The 21,435-nt window shown below is 43.1% G+C and overlaps 1 protein-coding gene across 3 annotated transcripts; it reads right to left on the bottom strand.

The window, feature by feature from the left end:
• Positions 1–5,030: 5,030 nt before the first annotated feature.
• On the bottom strand, positions 5,031–14,493 carry LOC116694540 (uncharacterized). Of its 3 annotated transcripts, none has more exons than XM_032524287.1 (2): positions 14,392–14,493; positions 5,031–6,748 (listed from the first exon to the last, which is right to left on the bottom strand). In XM_032524287.1, the coding sequence occupies exon 2, from the start codon at positions 6,743–6,745 to the stop codon at positions 5,672–5,674; it is 1,074 nt and encodes a 357-aa protein (XP_032380178.1). In that variant the 5' UTR covers positions 6,746–6,748; positions 14,392–14,493; the 3' UTR covers positions 5,031–5,671. The 3 variants fall into 3 exon arrangements, with proteins under 3 accessions (XP_032380178.1, XP_032380179.1, XP_032380176.1); XM_032524288.1 differs by lacking the exon at positions 14,392–14,493 and adding an exon at positions 7,960–8,035; XM_032524285.1 differs by lacking the exon at positions 14,392–14,493 and adding an exon at positions 7,960–8,035 and having other exon boundaries at positions 5,032–6,761.
• Positions 14,494–21,435: the final 6,942 nt, after the last annotated feature.

The raw sequence follows: 21,435 nt of genomic DNA, 5'->3' as shown, positions 1-21,435 counted from the left end.
GGCATACTATGATACATTTAAGCCTGTAAAGCACACAAACTGAACTAAGAACCTTTGCACATGGATGTACACAAATGGTCAATACACTACCCTCGGTTGCCTTTTTACACCCAGGCAAAATCATGGTAATCGATTCAGCATGGGAAATGTTCCATACAACTTAAAATGGTAGGCTAATATATTAAACTAGTGCATTATTATTACCATTATTTATTCAGTGGTTCAATACGAGCATGTCAAATTCAAATTCATGGAATTCAAAAACAATCCCTGTTGGCACTAATCTTCACCTTTGCCTATCGTACCGACACAGGCAGCTCAACACAACAAACAAACACATTTCAGGATGCAACTAATCATACTTGACTTGACATTAAAGAACCAAGCAATATGGTGAGGATGCAGAAATAAGCACGCCATAAAGTGTGGCACTGCATTGATTTAAATGAAATAGTTTTAAAAGGTTTTAAACATTTATTTGAAAAATGCTGAACTATTCTTGAGGCGTATTTATGTAGAAATGATTGTACTGTAAATCTTGTCACAGGCTTTTGGGCCATAGATATTTCCACTTAGAAATCTTCTTTTCACGCATGTCCTTGGCAAAAAAGGCAGCAAGCATGAGTTTCAGAAATAAAACAGCTAATGCAATAATTATAAATACCACACAAAATCTGAACTAAACAGAAATGCAGTAATACATTTCCCCCCCAACATCATGACAGTGCAAATGGTGCATCACTCTTTAAACAAAGTATACCTTTCATCATCATTCTGCTGCAAGTGCTTGAACTTATCCTAGCAGCTAGCCGTCCAATCCAAAGGTAATGAAAACTACCTCTCGGCCCCTCTAAAGCGCCCTAATCATAGCTTGTTTGTTCAAGCCGCACAAAAACCCAAGTGTTGATGTAAGAAGTTATGGTGTTACAGAAGGCGGTATGTCTGACAATTTTTTTGAGCATGGACTTCCTCCCTCATTTCTACCCTTATCCTCCACTAATCTGAGAAGCTTCATCATTTCTAAAACTCCTAAAGTTTAGTTGCTTTTAATTTATTTTGTAATTGCAATGGTAAAGGGCGTGCCAGGGATTCAGCCACAACAGGGTGTGTATCATTCTTTTGTATACATAATTAGATAACGTATTACTTTAAGACCTGAAACAAACCACCGCCACTATGCTCTACGAAGGAGGGAAATGCAAACTTTATAGCTAGCTTTCTAGTCAATCAAGTGAATACTTGATACTAAATGAAAATCAGCAAAATAATAACAAACCAAGTAATTTGCTTGTGTCAATCATTTCATTAGTTCAACAAGTCATTTTCCATCTGCTGTTTTTCTTTCATCTCTTCATACTGCGGCAGAGGCAGAGGAATGTTTTAATTAACTCAACTGAAATTCAAAACATGCCGTGGTTTAACATTAACTTTTACAAGGCCATTTTCAGAGCTAACTTAGACAGCTATACAATTTTCAGGACCCAGGGCTCACTGCACTTCAGAACAGAAGCCTTTTTACAGAGATTTGCACACAGTAATAGCTGTTGTGGATCAAGAAATAACTTCATGTGAGAATAAGCACAGCTGGAGTGGAGATGATTGAGCTAATTCAGGATGAAAGTCATTGCTGAGGTTTAGACGGATTGTTCTTCTTATGACTGATGCTTCTGTGAGTAATTCATCCACCATGCTACACTTTCAACACGCGTGCACACAACATGATATGGCAACTTTTTTTCTTACCTGAGACATGTACACTTTAACCATCCTAATTCAGTTTTAATTGAACTGCAGCAGTGAGAGGACATTTCCACCTCTCATTAAACACAGTGAGAATTTAATGTGTTCAGTGTGACCCAGGCGTCAACCCACTGACATGCAATTTTGGTCTGCTTAATATTCCAAACAGTGTGTTTTACCGTTTGTTAGGATCAGTTGCTACAGACACCTCAGGCAACGGCCATAGTGTTTCATATCCTAAATCCCATAACTGAACGTCGTAAAGGACAGCAAATATTGATCCTTCTGCTTTGGTACATGGTGGCGCTCACATTTCAAACAGGTCTTTGTTTCTGATAAGGTGGCATCAGTGGGAAAGGTCAATAAAATGTTGTAAAAAGACCAACAGATAAGAGAATCTTATACCTCAGGCACGCATAAGCCCCAGACCTGACATACAGTACAGTCCCTGACAAAAGTCTTGTCGCTTATCTATTTTGTGGAAACACCTGCTATTAACCTGACTTTTAATTAATCAATTGGTGTAAGAAATAGCTCATATGAAAAGCTTAAACCCTCCCAAATAATGTTCAATGTACTGAAATAAATTAGTTTCACTGAAACAAGATTTATCATTTAAACAAGACAGAAAGGTCAAAATTTGGCAAGACAAAAGTTTTGTCGCCTATACAGAAATTGAACAAATTTACTGCAAATACTAAATATGTCAGCAAATTAAATAGTGGTGCTGTGAGATCCAAATTTATATCTGTATGACTTCCATGAGCTTGAAGGACTGCATCCACGGTTTGGCAAGGATTCATACAATGTATGATGAAGTCATCAGGAATAGCCAGGAAAGCAGTCTTGCATGCCTCCCAGAGGTCATCAATATTCTTTGGTTGGTCTTCCATGCTTCCTCTTTCATCCTACCCCACATATGCTCAATGAGTTCATGTCTGGTGACTGGGCCGGCCAATCTGGAGCATCTTGATCTTTCGCCTTGAGGAACTTTGAAGTGGAGATGGAAGTATGCGATGGAGCACCATCCTGCTGCAGAATTGGCCTTTATGGTTGGGAATATAGAGGTAGCTAAGATTTCTTGGTATTTGAAACTATGATGTTGCCTTCCACCCTGCGATCTCTCGCACACCATACTGGATGTTACCCCAGACCATGATTTTTCCGCCACCAAACTTCACTGTTTCTGGGTGGATCTTGGATCCATGCGAGCTCCAGTAGGTCTCCTGCAAATTTGTGGCAACTGTGGTGTAATTCAACAGAAGATTCATCTGAAAAATCCACTTTCTTCCACTTCTCCAGCGGTCCATCCTTTTAGCAGGCTGGGGCCTTGGCCAATGCCACACGGTTTTTCAATTGTCTTTGTTTAGTGCTGGCTTCTGGGCACTGATTCAACCATGGAGGCCATTTCGAGACAGAATCCGACAAATGTTCAGGTTGATACAGGGACTCAGGGGACCAGGGCTCGTGGAGCTCTGCTGCAGTGGAAAATGGGGGGCCTTGGATTTTCGAGCCAACAAACGGTCCTCTCGAGCAGTTGTCTTGCGGGGTCTGCCTGACCGGGCTTGTCAAAATGTCTCCAGTGTCTTCAAATGTTTTTTAATCCTCTGTACTTGACGTGAGACACATTGAAGGTGTCTGCCACATCAGCAGTGGATCTGGTCTTCAGCCTCTTGATAATCAAAACTTAGTCTCAGGGTGAACTTAGGCATGTTTGCAGATGTCTAGTTGCAGTTGATGTGAAGGTCAGTGTACTGGGGTTGTTTTTATACACACCTGAGACTAATGATCCATTGTGTCCACGGTGAAGCTATGACAAGGCGACAACATCTATGTCTTTGCAAAAAATGACTCAATGGGCTTTACCAAGCTGTGATATTAGAATACTTTTTGACAGTTTCTTTTTGCACTGAAACATTTTACAAAAGCTGTTGGGATTAAATGAGCCATTTCTTGTAAAATAAATCTTGATTAGAAATATTTCAGCGGCACTTCAGGTCAATTTGTACACAAGCGACAAGACTTTTGTCAAGGACTGTATATTAAAGCATTATATAAGAAGTTAAACATATTTGTGCCACAGTGTAAAAAGAAAAAAGATTTAATGAGGACTCAGTACTGCATGCATAAGCATTCTTGTTTGCTGAAAGTAAACCCAAAGGCAACTCTGTAAATTATCTTATTTAACTTTTAAAACATAATTTCAGTTGGCATAAAAAAATCAATCTTTCTCAAATCTCTAAATGGTAAATGTTAAATGTCTAAATAGGCAAATCCAATGGCTTTTTAGTTTAAATGGCTGTTAAGTCTCTGTGTGGCAAATTAATGCAATTCCTTACTAATAAAGGGTACAGAGCTTAACGCATGTTGATTTATTCCGAGTCATCATGCAGTATTTGTTTAACACTAAGTAATAAAATGAGTATGATGACTTGACTTTTCTTGAGAGAACAGAAGTCAGTATCTCATGTGTGTAATAATGACTAAGTAATGATGAACACTTTTTGTGTTTTATTTTCACTCATTGTACATATACTGTACATACAATGGATGCATCTGTTCAGTTCATCCTAAATAAGTCTGTCCATTCTCCCTTAAACTGTCTCTTTGCACTTGCTAGATTGTTTCAGTTTTCTTGGTTCGCTTCCGTCTTATACTTCACTTCTTTCAACAGCAACAAATATGATACAACAAAGAAGCATGTTTGTGTGTTCAACTGGTTTTAAAACCAGTTGAACACACAAACATGCTTTCTTTGTAAAGATGACATATAAATGTATTGCTATTGGGTCATGTAGATGTTTGGCGTACAGTTTAATTGTATTACTCCATGTATCTATGGGAACAGGTAATGTTCTGCTTTCAGAGAGGCTGATCAAATTAACATTCCCTTGGATCCAGCAAATTTAACGACATGACAATTACGGTATGATGTACTTGTGAATTTAAATTCATTATATGATCATCTATTAAGTATTAACTAACCACATGAAGCCATATAGTGACTTGATTATTGATCAATAATGTGCAGCAAAAATCCAAATGACATGCTGTATTTAGGAGTCATGCGATAGTAAATTTCTCAGTTTGTTTACCCTTGTTGTAAAGTGTTACTTAAATGAGTTTTACTCTTGTATGGTCTGTTGTAGACCAGGATAAAAAGTAAATTTCAGGAGATAACCATAGGTGTTCTCCATTCACCCTCACTTTTTTCTGCAATGTTACTAATTTTTCTCCATCACCAGCCAGTAAATAGCATAATTTAACACTGTGCTTGTGATTTAATACATTTTATTGATTTGATTTTACTAGCAATAGAAACAGCACGAAAATGATCAAACACAAAAACAGGTTCACACTAGCTATTCAAGTATGATTATATAAAATAGGAAACTGCTAATTAATCTCTCCCCTGTCTGTTTTGCATCTCTACTTGATGTAGAGAAATGTATATGGAAAATGATATGCCATGAACAAGGAATTGTTTGCTTGGTAATCTTTATATAATATTGTTTCTTTGTTTGTTTACTGAGATCCCTATTAGCTTCTGCCTGTCTTAAACAGAAGCTACTCTTCATGGCGTTTATAATTCCATAAAAATATTAAATAAACTGGAATACGTACATCCATAACATTCATACTCCCAATACGTCAAAAGAACAGCCAAAAATGTACATCAAAGTTACAACAAAACGAAAAATGAATCCAAGAAAAATGATGCAGGCCCATATAGTTATGTTATTCCCATTGGTCTGTACTCAGCTGCTGAGAGACGTACTGACAGAAACACACCCCACCAGTGACCAGGTGGAGCCAGTTGGGGAAAGGGAAAGTGTCTCTTAGCAAGGCAGCAGGCGTAACCTATGAGAAGAAGGTCAGAGCTCTTTGAAACTATCCTCAGCACAACCCCACTCAAAATGTTTCTGCAAACTCATGTTTGCAACCGCCAGAAAACATACCCAAATTTTGAATTGGACCGACAGCCCATTAACACCTTGTCCTCACAGAGGAATGTGTTTGCCTGGCCAATAGCTTTCTGCATTTCCCTCACTATGTATTTCTCATCATCTTTTTTCCAGAGACACATCTGAATAATAAACCCCAATGGAACCATGCAGAAACTAGAAATAGTGAGGGGCCATACTGAGTTTGTCTTTTTGGTCAAATGACTATACGGATTGATTGTACTTACAAATACAATTGTTGAAAATAAAACGCATGCTAACAAGGATAAACCAAATATAAAACCTGCAATGTAGATCAGTACTCTGAGCCAAAGTTGCCGCAACCACACTTTATTTTGGGAGATACTATTGATCATGCTCACAGCCATTCTGTACTTGTCATGGTCCTTGATGATCAGGCGCAGTTGGTCCGGCACCTCCATGTCACTGAATTGACCACCATCCCATTTACTGAGTCCCTCCTCGTTGACGGCAATCAAAGGCTGCAGGGCCTTCCCGTTGTAGATAGAGGGAGGCTGGTATGGCACCACAGTAGACCCTTGAAGCTGCTGGTTGGCGGTGCAGAGTACCTTTAGCAGCTTACTCTCAAAGTCAGTGTCATTGGCCTCCAGGTAGGTGAGGTGGCAGAGGTGGAGAGGAACAGAGACTCCTGGTTCCAGCAGCACTGGGACAATGGGTTTCCTCTCCAAGCAGTCTCTGAACAAAGACATGTTGGCCTCCAGGAGGCACCAGCGGCTCCGCACAAACTCTGGGCTGAGAACCAGCAGCACCTTCTGGCTCTCCTGGATGCAGTCTGACATGTTTTCCAACACGGTGCGCCCGGGAGTGAAGTCCCGCTCATGGTAGCAGACCTGCAGGCCGCAGGACTCCAGCTGGTTGATGACGGAGTGGGTCCACTGGTAGTCAGTGCTGCTGTAGCTGATGAAGACATGGTAACACTCACCCTCTCTCAGTATGGGAGGAACATAAATAGAGGCAGGTAGGAAAACAGCGGGCTCTGACGGAATGTCTGCAGTTTCAGGTGAATTCATTGGCTCCATTATCTATGAAAAAAAACTTAAGTGAGAAGAGAATATTTATACATTTTTATGTAGGAATATTTTTCACAAATTTCACATAGCATTTTTGTTACTGTAAAGTAGTTCCTATTAGAATAACATTGAAAGGGCATCATACTGCTCAGTGATATTGCTGCTCAGCATAACTCCTGAAAGACACCACAAGTTATTATATGATACATTTTCTTTAAATAAAATATTGGAAAATTAGAAAGTGTCTAATTAAATTAAAGTCATTATTGTTGCTTTTAGTGAATGTATTGTTTTTTTTTAGCTCTGTGTTTTGAATTGTGATATAAGCAAAATGTATAAGTCACAAAAAATGTATATATATTAAAACTGCCTGACTTTAATTCAGAAGAGGGAAAAAATCATTTAAAGTAGATCATTTTTAAACACTGCTAATCTAATACAATCAGCATGTTTCCTTGAAAAGATGATTTTATGGGTTTTGAACAACCCCAAATTTACTTTTTTAGAAGAGCACAACATTCTCAACTGAAAAGAATCACAAGATTAAACACCTTTTTACTGTCCTTTTCTCACAGGTGGTTTAGACTCAGTCTAATGTAAAGTCCAGTTTTTTTTAAATTGTAAATCCACAGTGCAAACATAATTAATTTGTTTGTTTTTTCTCAACTTCTATTCTATTCAGATCCTATATTCACATTACAAAAAAAGCCAATTTCACAACAGATACAAGCTTTTCAAAGTTATCCCGGTAGCCTACTCACGCATAAAGTTCAGAACAAAGGATTTTAAATGAGTTTAGGTTTGTGGAAAACATGAATTACTGGTACTAATTTAGGTAGCCTAAAACAATATCTCAAGTTTAAAAAGTGTAAACATCACTTAATGCTGGATAATCTGTTTTCCAAAAACTCAGTACTGCTCCAAATATTCAGGAAGCAGCAACTATGTGATAAGAAGTAAGCAAATAATCTATCTGGCAGAGTTACTGAGAGAAGCCTAATAAAGATCCATAATGTAAAAACAAGCAAACATAAAGTGTACATTACAGACTAAAATGTTCATGGTGAAATAAATCTATGAAAAAGAAATAGTTCCAGGACATGTAAGCTTCCACAATGTTGTTACTTTAAAAAACACAACAACAGAATTGTACTTCTCTTTTTAAACAATAAAACAACAATCACACTAAGGACAACATGGTACACAACTATGTGCATTCATACCTGTTGATGATAAAGTAAATTCAAGCAAATACAATGAAGACTGATCACACTGTGTTGATGATCAAGAACCGAAAGTAAAAAACAAACGTTGTTCTGCTTTTATGTCCCTTAAAGGGACAGCCTCCGTTCTGATGCCTGAGGGGCTTCTAACATGAATGAAGTTACTGTGCCTTTAATGGCTCCCAGAAGCTTGTATGAGTCCAGACACATTAATGAGGTGAGTTTTCATCAAAAAGTAAAGACAAACTTATCCACACTGCTATGCCCATTGGTCTGTACTCAGCTGCTGAGAGACGTACTGACAGAAACACACCCCTCCCTCCAGGTGACCAGTGGAGCCAGGTTGGGGAAAGGGAAAGTGTCTCTTAGCAAGGCAGCAGGCGTAACCTGATGAGAAGAAGGTCAGAGCTCTTTGAAACATATCCTCAGCACAACCCCGCTCAGAAAATGTTTCTGCAAACTCATGTTTGCAACCGCCCAGAGAAACATACACCAAAAAGATTTTTGAATTGGACCGACAGCCCATTAACACCTTGTCCTCACAGAGGATTGTGTTTGCCTGGCCAATAGCTTTCTCCATTTCCCTCAATGTGTGCTTCAAGTGATTCTTTTTCCAAAGAACAATTGCAATGAAGAACCCCAATAGAAGAAGAGTGAGCGCCCAAAGATTTGTGTCCTTGGCTTTTAATGAAAGAATTGGGAAGACAATCACCATTGTGGTTAAAGCCATCATAAGTAAAAGCAATACTGTAAAACAAACAAATGTCAGTATTGTCAACAAAAGTGAGTGCATTTTATTTTGGGAGACACCAGTGATCATCCTCACAGCCTTTCTGTACTTGTCACGGTCGTCAATGATCAAGTTCACAGCTTAGAAAAAACACACAGCACAGAAACAATTAAAAACACCATGAAAAAATTTGAGATATTTAGCTATGTACATTAAAATAAACAATTGCTTACATGGGTGTGCAGAGCCTGTTTAGTGACAAATATAAATATACCAAGTCTAAAAAAACTGAAAAATATAAATATCTAGGTATATACAGTTGGGAGTATAAATATCCGTATTTAAAATGTGGTAGAGAATAAGGTGCGGTCAGAAAAATACTAAGGTGCATTCAAACATATAATTATGTAAATGAATTGTTGTGGTTTTTTTTAGTGTGTTTCATTGTTCAAAGACTTCGATGGTTGAGCACGGAAGGGATAGAGAGACCCCGCCCGGAGGAAGCCCGGGCCCAAACGCCGTCTGGGAGTCCAGCCCAGACGGTGTGGGCTCGTGATCGAGGGAGCGTCTGTGGCCGTTTTGCCACGGACCCGGTCGGCACAGCCCGAAAAAGCAACGTGGCACCCTTCCCCTCCAGCCCATGGGCCCCACCGTGGGAGGATCCAGGGGTCGGTGCGCTGCTATATGGGTGGCACGAAGGTCAGGGGCTTCGCGGACCAGAACCGGCGCGAAGGCTGGCTCTGGGGACGTGGAATGTCACCTCTCTGTGGGGGAAGGAGCCGGAACTTGTGCGGGAGTGGAGCGCTACGCGTTAGATCTGGTGGGGCTTACCTCTACGCACAGTCTCGGTTCTGGAACCGTTCTCCTGAGTAGGTTGGACTCTGTCCTACTCCGAGTTGCCCATGGTGTGAGGCGCCGGGCGGGTGTGGGGATACTCACAAGCCCCCGGCTGAGCGCCGCTCGTGGAGTTACCCCGTGGACAGAGGTCGCCTCCCTACCCTCTGCGGGTGATGGGGGGAAAACTCTGCTGTTGTTTGTGCATATGCACCAAACAAGAGTTCGGAGTTTGGCCTTCTTGGAGACCTTGAATGGAGTCCTGTATGGGCTCCAGTAGGGACTCCATAGTTCTGCTGGGGGACTTCAATGCACACGGGGCAATGATGGAGATACTGGAGAGGCGTGATTGGGGAACGGCCTCCCTGATCTAAACCAGAGTGGTTGTCTGTTGTGGACTTCTGTGCTAGTCATGGATTGTCCATCACAAACACCTGTTCGAACATAGGGATGCTCATAAGTGTACTTGGTACCAGAGCACCCAGGCCAAAGGTCAATATCGATTTTATAATCGTTTCATCTGATCTGAAGGCCGTATGTTTTGGACACTCGGGTGAAGAGAGGGGCAGAGCTGTCAACTGATCACACTCTGTGGTGAGTTGGGTCAGGGGTGGGGGAAGCTTGGACAGACCTGGTAAGCCCAACGGTAGTGCGGTAAACGTGAACGTCTGGAGGAGGCCCTGTCCGCGACTCTTTCATCACCTCACAGCTCGGAGCTTTTCCTGCATCCTGTGAGGTTGGGGCATTGAACCTGAGTGGACAATGTTCAAAGCTTCCATTGTAAGCGCGGCGGCGAGCTGTGTCTTAGGGTTTTGGTGCCTCAAGGGCGGTAACCCACGAACACCCTGGTGGACACCGTGGTCAGGGAAGCGTCCGACTGAAAGGAGTCTTTCCGGGATATGTTGTCTCGGAGGACTCCGGAGGCGTTCAGGGGTACCGACGGGCCCGAGGCTGCAGCCTCTGCTGTGACAGGGCAGCAGCGGGTGTGGGAGAAGTTCGGAGAAGACAGGAGAAGGACTTTCGGTCGGCACCAGGTGCTTCTGGAAACCGTTCGCACCTCAGGAAGGGAAGCGCAGGAATCATCCAAGCTGTATACAGTAAGGTGTGGGACCTTGTTCGCTCAACTGAGGCGGGAATAGGGCGGTGAAGGGCACTTTGAGGACTCCTAAATCCGCTGACACGCCCTCTTTGGTAGGCAGAGCTGGAGGATTGGGATTGTCGTCATTTCCCTGGTGGAAGTCGCTGAGGTAGTCAAACAACTCCCACGGCAAAGCCCAGGGATTGATGAGATCCGTCCAGAAATGCTGAAAGCTCTGGGTGTGGAGGGGCTGTCTTGGTTGACAGCCCTCTCAACATTGCGTGGAAGTCTGGGACGGTGCAAGGAGTGGCAGACCGGGTGGGTGGTTCCCCTCTTCAAAAAGGGGACCAAGGGTGTGTGCCAATTACAGGTATCACACTTCTCAGCCTCCCTGTAAAGTCTACTCCAAGGTGCTGGAAAGGAGGGTTCGGCCGATAGTCGAACCTCGGATTGAAGAGGAACAATGCGGTTCCGTCCTGTCGTGGAACAACATCAGATCTTTACTCTCGCAAGGATCTTGGAGGGGCCTGGAGTATGCCCAACCATCTACATGTGTTTTGTATCTGAGAAGCGTATGACCGGGTCCCCCGAGAAATTGTGGGAGTGCTGCGAAATGGGGTGAGGGGGTCCCTTCTTAGGGCCATCCAATCTCTGTATGACCAAAGCGAGAGCTTGTCCGTTCTCGGCAGTAGTCGGACTCGCGTTCCAGTAGGGTTGGCCTCCGCCAGGCTGCGCTTTGTCACCAATCCTGTTTGTAATATTTATGGACAGGAATATCGAGGCGTAGTCGGGGCGGGAGGGGGTTGCAGTTCGGTGGGCTCGGGATCTCATCGCTGCTTTTTGCAGATGATGGGGTCCTGATGCATCTCGGTCTTGTGACCTCAGCACTCACTGGATCGTTCGCAGCCGAGTGTGAAGCGGCTGGGATGAGGATCAGCACCTCTAATCTGAGCCATGGTTCTCAGCAGGAAACCGATGGTGTCTTTCTTCTGGGTGAGTCCACCCCATTGAAGGATTTAAGTACCTTGGGTCTTGTTCGCGAGTGGGGGACTATGGAGCGTGAATTGGTCGGAGAATCGAGCAGCCGGTGCGGTATTACTTCCATTTATCGCACCGTTGTGACGCAAAAGAGAGTGAGCCAGAAGCGCAAGCTCTCAGATCTACCGGGCAATTTTCGTTCCTACCCTCACCTATGGTCATGAAGGCTGTCATGACCGAAGAACGAGATCCAGGGTACAAGCGGCCGAAAGGGTTTCCTCAGGAGGGTGGCTGGCGTCTCCCTTAGAGGGGAGAAGCTCAGTCATCCGAGAGGAGCTCGAGTAGAGCCACTGCTCCTTCGCGTCGAAGAGCCTTGAGGTGGTTCGGGCATCTGGTAAGGATGCCTCCTGGCGCCTCCCTAGGGGTGTTCCAGGCACGTCCAGCTGGGAGGAGGCCTCGGGAAACCCAGGCCTAGGTGGAGAGATATATCTCCAACCTGGCCTGGAACGCCTCGGGATCCCCAGTCGGATGTTTGATGTGGCTCGGGAAAGGGAAGTTTGTTCCCATATGTAGCGTGCTGCCACACCAGGGCCAAGGGCGACACCGCAGCCGAAAGTATAAGTGGCGAGGTGAATGATGATTGTATGGGTATGGATGGTTTCATTGTTCAACAGTCTAACAGCGGTGGGGAAGAAGCTGTTTTTGAACCTTACACTCCACGCTCTCAGACTGCAATACCTCCTGCCAGAGGGGAGGTGAGAAAACAGTCTGTGGCCTGTGGTGAGTGGGGTCTTTGATGATGCTTTTTGCATTTGACAGGCATCTTGTCTGGACCAGCTCCTGAATGGTCGATAGAGTAGTCCCAATAGTCCGCTCAGCCATCCTCGCCACTCTGCTCTTCTCAAACCAGAGAGAAACGTTGCTGGTCAGAACACTTTCAATGGTGCACCTATAGAAAGTGGTCAGGATGGATGGACTGAGGTGGGCCCTCTTCAACCGCTGCAGGATGCTGGTGTGGCTTTTTGATGAGGGAGAAGGTGTGCAGGTCCCAGGACAGGTTGTCAGCCATGTGAACCCCCAGGAACTTTGTGTGTTTTACAATCTCCACAACAGTCCCATTGATGTGGATCGGGGCGTGCACGGGCTGATTAAAACTCTGGGCTGAGAACCAGCAGCACCTTCTGGCTCTCCTGGATGCAGTCTGACATGTTTTCCAACACGGTGCAGCCGGGAGTGAAGTCCCGCTCCTGGTAGCAGACCTGCAGGCCGCAGGACTCCAGCTGGTTGATAACGGAGTGGGTCCACTGGTAGTCAGTGCTGCTGTAGCTGATGAAGACATGGTAACACTCACCCTCTCTCAGTGTGGGAGGAACATACAGTAAATAGAAGGAGGCAGTGGGACAGTGTTCTCTGACTGAATGTCTGCAGTTGCGGGTGAATTCACTGACTCCATTATCTAAAGATAAGACAGAGGGGTGAAAGAGGTGAAAACATCACAAGAATTATTAATGCCTAACAAGGATACTATTTACCGTAGTGTATTGAAAAGTAAATGGACCTACAACCCCTGTCAGTGTGCTAAAAAGACGTTTGGTTGGTTTTGTTTTGCATGAAATATTTACTACCCAAGAGTATGGAAGATAAATTGAATCACAGGTGCTAGACACAACATCACTTAGACATTTCCATTGCAGTCCATCATAGACTGAACAACAGCTGAGATCAGTTGCATTGTTTTTTCTTAACCTGGACAGCAGTTTTCAGCTTACATTATGTTTACATAAGGGTTCTCCAATGTTTTCTCAGTTATTAAAAAAAAAAAAGATTTGTAAACAGAATGTGCCTTTGGAACATTTGATGAATGACTGCTGATAATGGTCAATGAAGATATTGCATTAAATATCAGCCACCCACTCAGATCAGCTGGAATTCTGTCTATAATTGAGTGGAATGGAAGTTTGTAAGCAACCCCAAACCTTTTACCTGTAGTGTATACGTCCATATCTTGCCATCCACCTGTCACTCTCTGCCATCTGTGCTGTCTGATTGACTGAAATGCACTGAAGTCACTTTTTTTTCTATTTTATGACGGGTGGCAACCAGGGACAAGGAGGACCTAGACTGAGGTCGCAGATCTGCTATGTAGCTTTCAAGGAAATCCATTAATGGAAAAAAGAAAACCTTGTGAAAGTTCTGATGTTTGCAGGTTCTTACGTCATCTCATGTAGAAAAATGTTCTCTACAACTACAAAGAAAACTTCTTTCAGTCATTGTTTTAATTTGTAAGACAGAGAAAAAATATTATATATACATTGTTAAACATGTATTATGTGTCCCCTGATCACATAGAAGAGTGTAGGGCTATATGCCCAATTTAACACCTACCTGCTTACTTGTTCCTCATTTCCCAATTACACCCACACTATTGTTATCAGCCCATCTCCCCCTTCTTCCCCTTCTTTTGTCTTCTTCTGTTTTAACTTGATTTTTGGCCTGTAAGCCTTTGTTTCCTTTTACCATTAAAATCACTGAACTGATCCTGTTTTTCTAGTTGTGCTGCCTCCTGAGGGTACACTAAATACAATATAGCAAAGAGCTCCCAGTAAAACCCAGTACAATCAAATAGGACCACAAGTTACAGCCTCCAAAATGGCCATACAGTATGTTTGAATCCATACCCATTTAAAATAGTTCCAACAAAACAAAATATCAGAATTCAGATTTCATGTAAATTTGATATTTTTTCATAGTGTTTCCATTAAATCACTATTGGTTTAACTAAGGGTGGGTAAAAATTAATGTATTATCATACCTGTGGTTAATAAACTTCTAAAGCAGTGCATGCATGGGTTGCCAACAACAGTATAAGGAAGTTTGAAAAATAAGCACTGCTCTGTTAGGAGTTTTGTTAAGGGCATATTCATTACTGTCTTGTACCAATGGCTTTGTCACATGGGTGTGGTTGGTACAGTGACTGTACCTTCACTATAAATTATTAACCAAATGTGTCACCCTCACCTTCCATCACCAACCGTGCAGACAGGGTTGGTGATGGTCCGACCTGTCTTGGGTTGCATATTTTTAAAAAACATTTTAAGTTTTATAATCTACTTAGGTGCCTGATGTAGTATTAGCTTCACAATGGTGATAGTTTGCTTTTTGGCTGCCTGCAATCATCATTCTGCTTGTATTGTATGTGTAGATCATCAATATATGATTTATTATCACTTATTTTATTTAATTCAATTCAATTCAATTTTATTTATAGTATCAATTCATAACAAGAGTTATCTCAAGACACTTTACAGATAGACCACACCCAGATTTTACAAGGACCCAACAGTTCTAGTAGTTTCCTCCAGAGCAAGCAACAGTGCGACAGTGCGAGGAAAACTTCCTTTTAGGCAGAAACCTCGGACAGACCCAGGCTCTTGGTAGGCGGTGTCTGACGGGCCGTTGGGTTATAATGAAGAGTGCCAATAACAAAATAGAAAAATTAGTAGTTTGTAGCAGTTCTTTGTGGTAGTTTCCTGGCATAGCAGACGCTGTGCGGCATTACAAGGCCAGCAGGACGTAGCAACGTAGCATGACGTAGCAGGCGTAGCAGGGCACCGCAGTGTGCAGTTGAACATGGCTCACAGAACGTGTAGCGGACCCATGGCCAATAGCTGCTACCCTGATTTCGGAGCCTCTCTGATCCGGAACATTGTGGGAAAAAGACATAAGACTCCGGAATGACTCCCCAGAAATAGGTTTTAACAAGCTTTTCTGGGACATGGATGCACATAAATGAAAAGATGAAAGATAGAGGAGAGAGGAGCTCAGTGTATCAAATAAGTCCCCAGCTGTTTAAAACATTACAACAAACCAAGAGAGACGGTAAGAGCTCCAGCCCGGCCGGCCAGAACTCTCCCCCAACCGGATCGGGCTGTATGCCAAGTCCCCCCTTTAGTTCTATTATATTCTTGATTATATGTTAGATAACTGAAAACTATGTGACTACTACTACTCCCTAACACTATTCATTCTATGCCCTAACTAGTGTATCAAAATAAGTCCCCAGCTGTCTAAAACTATTACAACAAAACCAAGAGAGACGAGTAAAGAGAGCTCCAGCCCGCCGGGCCAGACACTCCCCCAACCGGATCGGGCTGTTGCCAGTCCCCTTTAGTTCTATATATTCTTGATTATATGATAATAAATCTGAAACATGTGACTACCTACTAATCCCTAACAAAATTCGATTATATGCCCAACTAGTGTATCAAAATAAGTCCCAAGCTGTCTAAAACTATTATCTCAACAAACCAAGAGAGACAAGGTAAAGAGAGCTCCAGCCCGGCCGGGCCAGAACTCCCCCCACCGGATCGGCTGTATGCCAAGTCTCCCTTTATTTTTATATTAATGATAGATTCTGAAAACAATGTGACTACTACTACTCCCTAACATATTCGATTCTATGCCCTAACTATAAGCTTATCAAAAAGGAAGTCTTAAGCCTACTCTTAAATGTGGAGACGGTGTCTGCCTCCCGGACCCAAACTGGAACCTGGTTCCACAGGAGAGGAGCCTGATAGTGAACGCTCTGGCTCCCGTTCTACTTTTAGAGACTCTAGGAACCACCAGTACCTGCATTCTGGGAGCGTAGTTCTCTCCTAGGGTTGTAAGGTACTATAGCTCTTTAAGATAAGATGGAGCCTGACCATGAAGAGCTTGTAGGTGAAGAGGATTTTAAATTCTATTCTAAATTTTACAGGAAGCAATCCAGAGAAGCTAAAACAGGAGAAACGTGATCCTTTTCCTGGTTCCCGTCAGAACCGTGCCGCAGCATTCTGGATCAGCTGTAGAGTCTTATGGATTTTTTCGAGCAGCCTGATACGAGAGATTGCAGTAATCCAACCTAGAAGTAACAATGCATGGACTAGTTTTTCTGCATCATTTTTAGACAGGATATCCTGATTTTTGCAATATTACGTAGGTGAAAAAGGCGATCCTTGAAATTTGCTTAGGTGGGAATTAAAGGACATGTCCTGATCAAAGATGACTCCAAGATTCTTCACTGTGGTGCTGGAGCCAGGGTGATGCCATCCGAGTAACTATATCTTTGGATAGTGCGTCACGGAGGTGCTGTGGTCCGAGAGCAATACTTCAGTTTTATCTGAGTTTACATTAGAAAATTACAGGTCATCCAGTTTTAATATCTTGAAGGCACGTTTGAAGTTTAGCTAACTGATTAGTTTCATCCGCTTATTGATAGATAATAATTGAGTATCATCTGCTAACAATGAAAGTTTTAGGTGTTTCCTAATATACTGCCTAAAGGAAGCATTAATAAAGTGAACAGGATTGACCGAGCACAGATCCTTGTGGGACTCCATGCCTAACCTTGGCGTGCACAGAGGATCTCTCGTTAACATTAACAAACTGAGATCGATCTGATAATAAGACTTAAACCAGCTTAGAGCAGTCCCTTTAATGCCAATTAAATGTTCCAATCTCTGTAATAAGATATAATGTCATGGTATCAAATGCAGCGCTAAGACTAAAACACAAGTACAGATAAGTCCTTTGTCTGAAGCAATTAGGAGGTCATTAGTAATTTTCACAAGTGCTGTCTCTGTGCTATGATGAACTCTAAATCCTGACTGAAATCCTCAATAAGCTGTTGCTATGCAGAAAGTCGCACAGCTGTTTGGCGACTGCTTTCTCAGAATCTTAGAGAGAAATGGAAGGTTGGATAATGGTCTATAGTTGGCTAAAACACTGGATCAAGGTTTGGCTTTTTCAGAAGAGGTTTAATTACAGCTACTTTAAAGGTGCTGTGGTACATAGCCTTTTAATAAAGACAAATTGGTTATATTTAGTAGTGAAGTGTGACTAATGGTAAAATCTTTGAGTAGCCTAGTCGGGATGGGATCGAGAGCAGGTTGATGGCTTATGAGAAATAATTGAATTAAATTGATAAAGATCAAGTGGGCAAAGCAGTCCAAAACATGTATCTGGTTTTACAGCTTTTTCTAAGGTTCCTGAGTTTAGAGATAAGTCGTGCCAGTTAAAGGCAGGTCTTGGTGAATTGGCTTCTAATAGTTATAATTTTATCATTGAAGACCTCATAAAGTCGTTACTACTAGAGCTATGGGAATACTTCTCAGTAAGCTGTGACCTTCTGTTAGCCTGGTACAGTACTGAAAAGAAACCTGTGGTGTTCCTATTTTCCTCTATCAATGACGAGTAGTACGCTGCTCTGGCATTACGGAGGGCCTTCCTATACGTTTTAAGACTATCTTGCCAGGTTAAACGAGAATTTCCAGTTTGGTGAGCGCCAATCTTCTCAAGTTTTCCGCGATATTTGCTTTAATTTGCGAGTTCAGTGTATACCATGGAGCTAACCTTCTTGTTTTATTATTCTTTTTTTAGAGGGCAACAGTACTCTAGAGTCATTCGTAGCGACCCTGCTGCCACTATCAACAAATTATCGATTTGGGAGGGACTAATAGCACGGAGTCCTCGTTACTTTGGGACTTGGTAATGAATTAAATGCTAACATCGCATCCTTAAATTTAGCTACAGCACTATCAGATAGACATCTTGTATAGGAGGTTTTGCCTAACAGCGTGTAGTTCAGCAGTATAAACTCAAAATTTATCAAACGTGGTCAATAGGAAGGATTCTGTGGGAACACTATTAATGTTCAATTTCACACACCAATACCAGAACAAGATCGAGGGTGTGGTTAAAACGGTGAGTCGGTTTATGTACACTTTGAGAGAAGCCAATAGAATCTAATAGAGAGATAAACGCAGTTGCTAAGGCTATCATTCTCATCGTCCACATGAATATTAATCCCCTACAATAATAACTTTGTCCGTTTTTAGCACTAAGTTCGATAGAAACTCTGCAAATTCGGAATAAAATTCAGAGTATGGACCAGGTGCTCGGTAACACTATAACAATAGAACTGGATGCTGATTTCCAACTGTGGTGTGAAAGACTAGAACAAACTTCAAATGAGTTATAATTAGTTTAGGTTTAAGCTAATTAGTAGACTAGAATCAAAGATAGCTGCAACTCCACCTCCTCGGCCTGCGCCTCGAGGAATGTGGTATATATGACTGGGGGGGTGGATTCATTTAGACTAACAATTCTCCATTACTCAGCCGGGTTTCAGTAGACAATAGATCAATATTAGAATCTGATATTAATTCATTTACTAGTACACCTTTAGAAGAGGAGATCTGATGTTTAAGAGTCCACATTTAATTCTCCTATTCTTTTGAACTATTGCACTTGGTTTTAATGTTATGTGTTTTTCATGCCAGCTCCCCTTCTGTTTCCCTTTGATTAAATATTTCAATGGTCGGGGGGCAGACACCGTCACTATGGGATTTTTACTAGGTAACACCTGAATAAAGGAGCAGGAAGTGTGTTAGACTGGGACTCTGCCTCCTGGTTCACTAATGTAACTGGGTTAATACACGTAACTCAGTAATTATTAGCGTGTGGACAGCTGTGAAACTTGTAGGGCAAAAACGTAACTGCTACAAAACCAAGCAGTGTCTTTGGTGACTATATGAAAAGTGGTGAATTTTTACATTTCTTACAAGAAAGACTATATTTTAGAAATGGAGAATATAGAAATAAATATAAATCATATCATATTTGCCACAGATGCAACATCTGTCAATTATCTAGCACATCCATTTAAAATAATTATTTCATGATCAGGTTGTAACATGTACTTCAACATTTGTGGTGTGTGTGTGTGTGTGTGTGTGTTATGTGTGTGTGTGTGTGTGTGTGTGTGTGTGTAGTGAGTGTGTAGGATGACCCTTTGGGAGCACTGGGATACCACCTGGGCGTGCTGTGTAGTATTTAATCAATTCTGTTGATGTGTTATTTTAAATAATGATCATGGGCCATTTTTCTAGGAAGGTGGGAGCACTTTGAGGAACTCCTGAATCCGCTGACACGCCCTCTGTGTTAAGGGGAGCTGGAGGATGAGGGGGATTGTCGTCAATTTCCCTGGTGGAAGTCGCTGAGGTAGTCAAACAACTCCACACGGCAAAGCCGGCAAGTCCAAAATGCTGAAGGCTCTGGGTGTGGAGGGGCTGTCTTGGTTGACACCCTCTTCAACATTGCTTGGAATCTGGGACGAGTTCCTAAGGAGTGGCAGACCGGGTGGTGGTTCCCCTCTTCAAAAAGGGGGACCAGACGGTGGTGTGCCAATTAAGGGGTATCACACTTCTCAGCCTCCCTGGTAAAGTCTACTCCAAGGTGCTGAAAGGAGGGTTCGCCGATAGTCGAACCTCGGATTGAAGAGGAACAATGCGATTCCGTCCTGGTCGGGGAACACGATCAGATCTTTACTCTCGCAAGGATCTTGGAGGGGGCCTGGGAGTATGCCCACCCAGTCTACATGTGTTTGTGGATCTGGGTAGGGTATGACGGGTCCCCCGGAGAAATTGTGGGGAGGTGCTGCGGGAAATGGGGTGAGGGGTCCCTTCTCAGGACCATCCCATCTGGGTATGACCAAAGCGGAGCTGTGTCGGGGTTCTCGGCAGTAAGTCGGACCGGTTCCAGGTGAGGTTGGCCTCCGCCAGGGCTGCGCTCTGTCACCAATCCTTTTGTATTATTTAGTGACAGGATACTAGGCTAGTCGGGTGGGAGGGGTTGCAGTTCGTGGATTGGGGTCTCATTGCTGCTTTTTGCGGATGATGTGGTCCTGATGGCATCATCGGTCTGTGACCTTCAGCACTCACTGGATCATTTCGCACCGAGTGTGAAGCGGCTGGGATAGGATCAGCACCTCTAAATCTGAGGCCATGTTTCTCAGCAGAAACCGATGGAGTGCTTTCTTCGGTAGGGAGTGAGTCCACCCCAGTGAAGAGTTTAGTACCTTGGGGTCTTGTTCGCGAGTGAGGGACCATGGCCGTGAGATTGGTCGAGAATCGGAGCAGCCGGTGCGGTTTAACATTCCGTTATTGCACCGTGGACGAAAGAGAGCTGAGCCAGAAGGCAAAGCTCTCGATCTACCGGGCAATTTTCGTTCCTACCCTCACATATGTTATGAAGGCTGGGTCATGACCGAAAGAACGAGATCCAGGGTACAAGCGGCGAAGGGGTTTCCTCTGAGGGTGGCTGGCGTCTCCCTTATAGATAGGGTAAGAAGCTCAGTCATCCAGCGGAGCTCGGAGTACAGCCGCTGCTCCTTCGCGTCGAAGAAGCCATTGAGGTGTTTCGGGCATCTGGTAAGGATGCCTCCTGGGCGCCTCCCTAGGGAGGATTCCAGGCACGTCCAGCTGGGAGGAGCCTCGGGGAAGACCCAGGCTAGGTGAGAGATTTATATCTCCAACCGGGCCTGGGAACGCCTCGGGATCCCCCAGTCGAGCTGGTTGATGTGGCTCGGGAAAGGGAAGTTTGGGGTCCCCTACGGAGCTGCTGCCCCCGCGACCCATACGGATAAGCGGATGAGATGGATGGATGGATGGGCCATTTTTGTGGTGTACGATTGAACTGGGCTTGTTAAATGGCTGTGTATTGACCAAAAATAGCTGCAGATTTAGGTTCTAGAGGACAACCCAAACACATCTCATATAATAGAAAGCTTCATGATTCACACTCTCTAATCCTAGTTGTGACTAGAGAAGTGACTCAATAAGATCATAAGCAGGTCTGTGTCATTGACCTAGGCCTTTTTAATATCCTTAAAACCGAGGGGAATTTTGTTCATCAAAACCACCTTTCTTTCCCAGCTGCTTTAAAAGTACATTCAGAGGGTAGAAAATCAACCAGGGCATCTCTCCTCTGACTTTTGTTCACAATAGGTTCTCCAAATCCTAAATCAAGACACAAACAA

The sequence above is a fragment of the Etheostoma spectabile genome, chromosome 8, assembly GCF_008692095.1.
Source record: "Etheostoma spectabile isolate EspeVRDwgs_2016 chromosome 8, UIUC_Espe_1.0, whole genome shotgun sequence".
Lineage (NCBI taxonomy): Eukaryota > Metazoa > Chordata > Actinopteri > Perciformes > Percidae > Etheostoma > Etheostoma spectabile.
The sequence above is the reverse complement of the archived record's forward strand: the minus strand, read 5'-3'. Positions and strand labels throughout refer to the sequence as shown.

Bases quoted from the DNA above. Each gene is read 5' to 3' on its own strand.
- LOC116694540 (XM_032524287.1), bottom strand. From the start codon at position 6,745: ATGGAGCCAATGAATTCACCTGAAACTGCAGACATTCCGTCAGAGCCC.